The sequence below is a fragment of the Salmo salar genome, chromosome ssa26 (genome assembly GCF_905237065.1).
Source record: "Salmo salar chromosome ssa26, Ssal_v3.1, whole genome shotgun sequence".
Classification (NCBI taxonomy): Eukaryota; Metazoa; Chordata; class Actinopteri; order Salmoniformes; family Salmonidae; genus Salmo; species Salmo salar.
In genome coordinates this window covers 26,949,511-26,959,327 of record NC_059467.1, presented here as the reverse complement: position 1 = coordinate 26,959,327, position 9,817 = coordinate 26,949,511, and the positions used below count along the sequence as shown (strand labels likewise).

Genomic DNA, 9,817 nt, shown 5'->3' with positions numbered 1-9,817 from the left:
GAAAGTAGTCACAACCCTTGACTTTTTCAAAATTTTGTTGTGTTACAAAGTGGGATTAAAATGGATTTAATTATAATATTTTTGTCAATGATCTACACAAAATACACTGTCAAAGTGGAAGAACAATTCTAACAGCATTGTCATGCTGAAACAAGAAAGGACCTTCCCCACACTGTTGCCACAAAGTTGGAAGCATCGAATCGTCTAGAATGGCATTGTATGCTGTAGTGTTAAGATTTCCCTTCACTGGAACTAAGGGACCTAGCCTGAACCATGGAAAACAGCCCCAGACCATTATTCCTCCTCCACCAAACTTACAGTTGCATTGGGGCAGGTAACGTTCTCCTGGCATCCGCCAAACCCATCCGTCGGACTGTCAGATGTTGAAGCGTGATTGATCACTTCAGAGTATGCGTTTCCAGTGCTCCAGAGTCCAATGGCGGCGAGCTTTAAGTGAAAACTAACTAGGCCACTCAGAAACATTAAATGTTGTCTTGGTTAGCAACTCCAGTGTATATTTGGCCTTGTGTTTTAGGTTATTGTCCTGCTGAAAGGTGAATGTTGGAAAACAGACTGAACAAGGATTTCCTGTAGGATTTTACCTATGCTTTGCTCTATTCTGTTTCTTTTGATCATAAACTCCCTAGTCCTTGCTAATGACAAGCATACCCATAACATGATGCAGCCACCACCATGCTTGAAAATATGAAGTGGTACTCAGCGATGACATTGGATTTGTCCCAAACATAATGCTTTGTATCCAGGACATTACGTTAGTTTCTTTGCCACATTATTTTGTAGTTTTATGTTTGTGCCTTATTGCAAACAGGATACATGTTTTGGAATATTTTATTCTGTATAGGTTGCCCTCTTTTCGCTCTGTCAATTAGGTTAGTATTGTGGAGTAACTACAATGTTGTTGACCCATCCCAGTTTTCTCTTATCATAGCCATTAAACCCATGGTGAAATCCCTGAGCGTTTTCCTTCCTTCCTTTACACCATCCAAAGTGTAAGAACTTCACCATGCTCAAAGGGATATTCAACATCTTAATTCCATTTTTTTTAAACACATCTACCTACCAATAGATACCCTTTGCGAGGCATTGGAAAACCTCCCTGGGCTTTGTGGTTGAATCTGCGTTTGAAATTCACTCCTCGATTCAGGGACCTTACAATTATATGTATGTGGGGTACAGAGTTGAGGTAGTCATAAAAAAAATCATGTTAAACCCTATTATTGCACACAGAGTGAGTCCATGCAACTTATTGTGACTTGTTGAGCACATTTGTACTCCTGAACTTATTTAGGCTTGTCATAACAAAGGTGTTGAATACTTATTGACTCAAGACTATTCAGCTTTTCATTTTTTATTAGTTTGTAAACATTTCTAAAAACATAATTCCACTTTGACATGATGGGGTATTTTATGAAGGGCAGTGAAAAAAAAATCTAAATTGAATACATTTTAAATTCAGGCTGAAACACAAGAAAATGTGAAAAAGAGTCAAGGGGTGTGAATACTTTCTTAAGGCACTATATATTTCTTAGACTCCAACCTGTATGTATCTGTTGATGTGATGCCTAATTTGTACTATAGTTTGGGTGCTTTGATGTGATTTTTATTTAGCCTTACCTGATGTCATTATATGAATTCTCTGCTGTTGTGAAACCTTCTGGTTGTATCTAGAGGTTGATGCAGTGAATGTGCACTTGGGCAGTCGTACTGTTGATGTTTCTTCAAAGTCCATGTCTCAAGCACTGTCCACTCTTCTGCATCTGAGATCACTCATTATTTATGAAAATTGATTTGATTTTAAAAAGTGAGAAATCATTTTTTATATTTGGATTATTAACGGTCTTACTTGGATCAGCGTTTTAATCCACTGTAGAAACCCTTTCTGAGCATGAGAAAATAAATCTCATTTGTTAGTATTTAATTACCTGAATTAATTTGTGTGGCCACTTAGCATATCTAAGGCTGTGTTTACACAGGCAGCCTAATTCATATATATTTTTCCACTAATTGGTCTTTTGACCAGTCACATCAGATCTTTTCTCGAAGCTAATCTGATTGGTCAAAATACCAATTAGTTAAAAAATTTATCAGAATTAGGCTGCCTGTATAAAAGCAGGCTAAGTGCTTCATATTTTTATGTAATGGCCACTTTGGCTGTGTTGACACAGGCAGTCCAATTCTGATCTCTTTTTTTTTTTTACCACTAATTGGTGTTTTGACCGATCAGCTCTTTTGCCAATAATTGGTCAAAAGATCATAACTGTTCTGCCTGTGTAAACACAGCCCTACTGTATCCCAATCCCGCTGTAACCCAGCAATTTCATGACCTGTTTCATGTGATTTAGTTGTGTTATTGTTCTTGTTGTTTGAAATTTGGGCTCCACCTTTTTGTAGTTCATAGAGGTTGCATCATTACCTCATCTTGATTGCACTACAGTAGTTTTCAGAGGGATCATGCCCGATGGGAGATCCTGTAGCTGTTCAGTCAATACAAAGTGTGTGCTCTTATGAAAGCTGTTTTGGGGTTTAATAAATAAGAATATTTTGTTCCTTAGCCCATATTACTATCACATTATTATTTGTTCACCCAATTTGATATCAGAAGTAATTTTTGGAAATTCATTGACACATATTTGCACTAACTGTTTAAAAGTCCCCAGTAGTTTTATCCCATTTTTAAAGATCACTGCAATATTAGGGTGTTACACATGTTTCTTATTACAACTTTCCAACATTTGTTGATTTCATGCAGAGAATATTGAGAATATCTGCGCTGGCTTGGATGATTCTTGCTGTGTTTCCATTCATTACACTTGTGATCTTTACAGTATTAAGTTGTGCAAACTGATAATGTATTGCAATATGACCTGTGTTTGTAAATTATATTAATTCTTGTACATCCTTTTTGTCCAAGCTAATGAATGTTGGTTTATTATTAACATATTTATTTTGTAATCACAAAAAATATTCTGTACTTTTTTTCTCACTGTCTGGTAAATGATTGGAATATGAGAATGTGAATCTAATGGCAAAGTTCTGCATGTTTTTACTGTCACCTTTTACCACATGGTGGAGCTCTTTGTACATGTCTACAGATTTCAGCCCCACAGTTGCTTTGACTTATTTGACTTTAACTTTTTATCAAGTAGGACAACATTTTTCTTATGATTTAATGAAATATATTCAAAATTGTGTATCAGATAACGTTTATTTACATGTTTTTCCTGTTTCTGACACCTACTTATCCTTATCCGTGCCTTGAATACTCAAATAGAATACCTATTACTGTATGGGTATTACAACTATGGTATTACATGTGTATTACATTAATACAATTGTTCAGGCTAAATTGGTGAAATTAAAGTTTGCATTCAGTTGTACACTGGATGGTCTTGGCTACAGTGGAGTAAGAATACTATGGCTCAGGTTCATTATGTGCAATAAGGCCTATTTAATGCTTCATTACTATATCAAGAGAAATACTTAAGAGAAATACTTAACTCAGGAACTGAAGGGTTAAGTGCATAACGTAATCTGTAAGGAGTTCGCACATGCTCAGTGTGTTCCCTCTACGCAGAGGTAATGCAAGGGTTTGAGAAGATCTGAGACCGATGAAAACAGCTGTACTTGAAGACCCATAATGCATTTCGGCTGGCATTCTGTTCTGATTTTCAGGCTTTGCAGTACATCCACGATGGCTGCGCGAAATCACTACGCGATCCTTTAATATGCACCCAACTGAAAAAACAGAGGAAAAGGGTACCACGGGACCAGTCTCAAAATGACCACCGGCTTCAGCTCGAATTCATGTAGATTCGCAGATTATTTTGTTATCTGCGGACTTGACACTGAAAGCGGGCTTGAACCAGATGAACTGTCCGGTAAGTGTCGGGCACGGGCTGGTGAACCAATAAGAATAATTCTGCATGGTTTATAATGTCTTCCCTAGTTTATGTTTCTTTTCTATAGATTTTAGAGTACAATATTATATTAATGTTTAAATAATAAAAACATGACAGTTTATTTATAATGAGGTTGGAAACTGGTAATACTGTGTACATCAATAAGTAGGACGGCACATTAGTGTTGTTCATACAAGTTACTATAGTCTACTTTTCCATTTTATGTTTATAACGTTACGTTTAGTCGTTTAGAATGGATTATTCCAATAAATGTTGTTAACCTGAAATGCTCGAGAACTGTAGGCCGTCGATGTTCCAGCTGTAATTAAAAACAACGAAAAACTGTTGATGGATTAATCTCCTCCTGAGTATAGCAGCACTCATTAAGTGGTCAAAAGCAGGACAGACACACATTTACAAACGTAGATCACTGACCTTGATTGGCTGTTTCAGACCTCACCAGAATAAGACATGTTTCTATTTCTACAAGTTGTAAATAATAGGGATGTTTCCCCTATCAGTAGTATGTTGATATTACCATACTGTCAATGGTAATTACACATGTATAAACAAGCATATATATACACAAGCAGGTTAGGCCAAAAATAGCTACATCATAGAAGCACATATGATTTCTTAGTTGTTTATGACATCTGAACGATTTGATTGATTCTCCACTGCCTTCTTACACACTTACCCTCAGTGATAGATTGAAATTAATTGATCAATGCATGGCAGAGTGCAGAAAACAGAGTGAAACTGGGGGTATCAAGGACCATAAGGTTCTCCCTGGGGGGGGGGGCAGAACGCTGAATATGAAAGGATGATGTCATTATTAGACTGAGAGGGCCTGCTGTTTCTTGGGAGTGCCATGGGTCTCTGCGGGAGATGAAGATGATATGATACATAAAGCAGTTGTGTGTGTGGGGGGGGAGAGAAAGTGAACTCTTCCTGAGCTCAGGGTGGTGGGTTAGTTGTGTATGAGTTTGAAAAGAAGTGAAACTGGTGTGGGTGTACCTGAAGATGCTGATCTTGGTTTTCTTGTCAACAACAATCATGTTTAGGGAAGGAACTTGTAGAATCTAGGACATTGTTTTCAAAGGACAAGTCAGGCTACATAATTTTTTTTGGTAGCCTAAGGTCTAAGGATATGTAAGTATGTGCATTTCCCTAAAGTCAACTGTTACTTTACTATCAAGCCCTAAAGGTTTCTTCTGTAAACATCACCTCCTGTTTATGAATATGTACAAATCAAAACAATAATTTATTATACTGCAGAGACATTTTTGTTAGTCTCGCAGGTGGTCTCAATCATGAATCAGCACAATTTATTTTGTGTGTCTGTGTCTCATGAGATGTCATTAGTTGCTCTCTACCTCTGTGACTTGTTTCTGGAGGCTCTCTGGAAAGAACAAACCCTTGTATAGTTCAACAAACACAATGAGCATGTATCCTGTTCCTTGACTGTACACTTTCCCCTCATAAAGTATCCTAATTTTACAATAATGAGGTATAATGTAGGCAAAGAGAAGACCGTGAACTGCAGTAATAAAAAACATACACAACTCACTGGTTTGTGAGTGGCACCACCCTAGCATGTCTCTCATTTCACTAAACATAGGCCTAAGGTTCTACTTATCATCAAGGGCCATTTTTTGCAGGAGGGATGGACACATCTTTAGATAACACACGCACAAGATCTCTCTTATGCAAATTTACTTAACACATCTGATGAGATAAATAATTAACAGTATTTGCATTAGTTTATTTTTTTAAGTTTGACGCAAAGACGGTTTCCTTCCTCTCAGTGTAAAAGTGGAAGTAGAATCTTTTACTGGAATCAGTCAAAGATGTGTTCACTTCTCTGTTGTTTATCTTGAGAGAATTATGCTATTCAGATTCTTATCATGATTGTCTCCTCTCCTCGAGTACCTGCCTCTCTAATGAGATTGAGACCAGATGGTGAAAGTAAAAGGTCACTGAGGTGTTCAGCAGGAGATTGCATGTCATTCAGTAATTCGTCAATCTAGGAAGAGTGAATTACACAAATAATGGTGGTCCTCTGACCAGAGATTAGACTGTAGAAGACTAGAGGTTATCCTGTAGGTTCCAAACTTGGCCTTCATGTTTTCTCCTGCAGTGACTCACTCAGACAATGGAAGGCCTTTTTGGGGGCTAAGGGTGCTGTTGGCTGAGTTGATATGGGATGAGGAATTTGTCCTCTTTGCCATTCCATGCATAGTTCCAGGGCCATGAGTGCACTGCTGAGACTTGTACCACGGTTTGGTGTAATGGTACAATAGGCTCTTATTAGACATGCTTGTTACAGACTGTTTCCTGAGTCTGTCAGCCACATCTAAAGGAATTAAAGCTGTTGGCCTGTCAGATATCTCAAGCTGTGTGTTTTATGTAGAATATGTTTTGAATGATATGCTTCCAGGATTCCTCCTCTTGTAAGATTGGATCAGCGAATAGGAAGTGACTGCATGCCTAGCGGGGATTCTGAATAGTGAAAACTGCCTAGGGCCAGACTCTAATGTAATCTTCCTCATTGTGGTCAAGGATCAACCGGGTAGGTTATAATGGTTAGGGAGCATCTTGTCTAATCAGAGAGGATTACAGTACATCACATTTTCCCTCCTGCTTTTTTAGCTAGATCTTACTAGCTGACAAAAAAAACGCTATTACAATGTTACTGCAATGTCGTAGCAGGCAGACAATACACTAGCAATGTTGTGAGTGTACAACTCTCTATGGGGTGTTGCCATGTCACTGAGACATTGTAGGAATGTCTGTGAAAAGTTCATCCCTGTGAGTATATTTGTGAATCTCCTCCAGCTGTACACACAGGGCTGTTAGCGTTGGCCTTCCTAAAGCTCTGATGTGGTGAGGTGTCGTGATTGACTAGTGAGTGAGAGTAGATAAGCAGGGTTAAGGTGTCTAAGCTTCTACAGCCTGGCCTCTGTTCTGCTGCTCACCGACTGACTGCAGAGACTGGCTCGTGACAGAGAGTGTGGACACGTACACTGCTGCCCCTCTGAAAGCTTTACAGTTTATTTCTGGATCAATTGCTCACCACAAATTGTGATTTTCAATCATGTCTCTGGCCCTTAAGTCACTCCCCCCATCTCCCCTAACCTCTACTTCCCGTCTTCTCTCCCTACTAGTCCACTGTCATGGTCTGCAAACAAATATACCATTCGCACATTTCACCTGAAGATTTATCCCACTGTTTTACCAAAAAGGCTCAGACTTTTCTGTTTCCATCTACGCAAGCCGGCCCCCGGGTCTCACTGGGCATAGCTCTTGCAGACCTGCTCTGACTTGGGGCCAAGCCCAGGGTACTTTTCATTTTAATTTACATAACAATGGCTACTGTGGACTTTTAACACCTTCTCACAAGGCAACTGTCTTGATGATGCAGAGGTTGTTGGTTCTGCTCGTTCCAAGTCTTTAGAGTCAAACTCCTGATGGAAACACATAAGTCTCATTGGAAAAGCACCTCTCCCTCTCTCTACAGTAGAGATCCATGGAGTATGTATCCTCTTAGGGAGTATGTATCCTCTTAGGGAGTATGTATCCTCTTAGGGAGTATGTATCCTCTTAGGGAGTATGTATCCTCTTAGGGAGTATGTATCCTCTTAGGGAGTATGTATCCTCTTCGAGAAACAAGGCCTTTGGATGGTTACATGAATGCTTTCTCATGCAGCTATTTTGGTATCTCTTGATAACACCCTCCACCACAACTATACTCTGTGGAGATACTGCAAGCAGTACGGTTCCTGCTGTGTGCAGGCTATGTGTTCTTGGTATGAACTTCCTGCTGCCCCTCTTGTTCTCAGGCTGCTGAGACCCAGTTAGCACTAGCAGAGCTAGCAGAGCTGCTTCATTAACAGTAGTAGCGGTGAGTGGAGGAGCTCTACTTCTCCCTGGCAGACTGAAGGACTCACGTGCACACAGCAAATAGACAGCCCAGCACAAGCTGCTCTCACTGACCAATCAGAGGAGATTATGGGTGTCATGTGTTTAGTGGACTGAGCAAGCTTCGAGCTGCAGTCTCTATGCAATTAGTCTGTGCTATGGTGAGTGTGTCGACTAAAGGTGTCCGCATGCTTTCCAGCCGAAACACCTCGGAAGAGTTTGTGCATATATCATGACAACATTTTGTGATGTTTTTGTTCGTATTTGACACCCGTAAGGCTTTTTTTGGCTGTTCGGGCATACAACATTTTTACTTGAGGGAAGCCGAAGTTGGTAGCCAAAGTCTACGCCCCTTCGTCGGTGATTGGTCAACAGTAGGGATTCTTCAATAAAGTCTTTGTTGTCATTCAATGAGAGATGACTTGTTTTCATGCACATTTTTCATTGAGAAATACTGCACCAAACATCTTAGTTGGATGTAAAATTGTGCGGCTAACATCTCCTTGGCAAAAACGTCAAAACTAATGACAGATTTCTTGAGTTATTTTAGATTAATTCGGACTATTTTGACGAATTGTAGTCTTGCTACAGCTTCTCAAAATGGACAAACTATTGCCACTTTTGTCTTGTTTTTCAAGGTTTTTTTTATGGGAGTATGCGAGCACACTCGTTCAGTTCGGCTAGCCAAGTTTGGCTATGCACTAGCCTAACTGAAGCATGCTGACACCTTAAGAAACATTAAGAAACACAATTAAGGTAGTGTGGTCCATGACGCAGGCTCGGTTATCACCCCTCAAAATCTGCTGGGATGTTTGTTGGAGAAAGAGGGGCTTGTCCATACGCTGATTTGGCAGTTTCACTTCAGGTGAGCAGAAGCCTTGTGAAATCATAAGAAACCCCACAATTCATGTCACTTGTGAACACAAGCTGATTTGTCAGTTTTACAGAGTGGTTTGAGTCACACTGGTCTTTCCATGGCTTGTGTTCTGACTCAAACGGTGAAGTCAGGCAGTCAGGATGGATGGGGCTTTCCAGATAGCCCTTTCTCTGATCACCACCAATGATAGGAGGAGGTTTTAGTGGTGAATTGAACAGCTGTGCCTAACTGACAGCTGTCACTCACCGTGTCCTTCTCAGGCAGTTTTCTGTAACGTGTAGAGGCTACACTGTACAGTATGTTTGTATTGGTTCACAGAGCCCATATATCTGTACAGGAAGCCTCCGTCATCTTTCTCCAAGACACTGTCCCGTATTGTGTAACACCACCACGACTTAAAACAGATGTGTCCTTTAGAGGGTTATTTGTCTTAAGAATCAGAACAGGAGTCCGCCTGGAGATATAGGCCTAGCAATGTTCTGTAACAGTTGGACCTCAACACTGTATCACTGTACTGACTATGTTCTCTTATAAGAGTTCAAGCCCCCATAATGAGCAGACATTGTGACTTGCCAAAGGACATCCATGTTAGAGGAGAATGATTCGAGTGTCTCTAGGGGAGGTCTAAAAAATAAGAAATGTCTTCCGATGTAGAAATTGAAAAAGCTGTCAGAAAAAAAGCATATTTCACTTCCATAATGGGGCTCTGACTGTTTGACGTGAGGAATATGGGGACTGAGGGTAGAAATTATAATGCTGAGGTGAATGAGGATGAGCTGTCTGTCTCAGAATGCCTCTGTGCTTTGACCAGTGCATGTTTAGCCCCTCCAGATTATGAGCTCTGACGGGGAACAGAAACCCACTCTCTCTCTATCCACTGCCTAAACATGGCCTGAAGCTTTCCTCTGTAGAGCACTGCATTTCCTTGTGTTCCCCCCACAAAGAGACAAGATAGTCATCGGCCCCCTCTCCCATTTTCTCTTAGATTTTTATGCACAAAGCCTCTTAAGATGGGACTCTTATTTTTTATTTTTTCATGTAACTCCTTTTGTCCTCTTCTTTTCAATTCAATATGCTGAAGTTATTATGGTCCAAAGCT

At 40.0% G+C, this 9,817-nt stretch overlaps 1 protein-coding gene across 4 annotated transcripts in view; it reads left to right on the top strand.

The window, feature by feature from the left end:
• Nucleotides 1-3,605: 3,605 nt before the first annotated feature.
• The window catches only part of dennd5a (DENN/MADD domain containing 5A), a 93,387-nt gene continuing 87,175 nt past the window's right edge, over nucleotides 3,606-9,817 (top strand). For 2 of the 4 annotated variants that reach the window (XM_014176037.2, XM_014176035.2), the window contains exon 1: nucleotides 3,606-3,899. In XM_014176037.2, coding sequence (XP_014031512.1) covers nucleotides 3,800-3,899 — 100 coding nt within the window. In that variant the 5' untranslated portion in view covers nucleotides 3,606-3,799. The remainder of the gene's footprint in view (nucleotides 3,900-9,817) is intronic. The other 2 variants (XM_014176039.2, XM_014176038.2) reach the window with 1 other exon arrangement.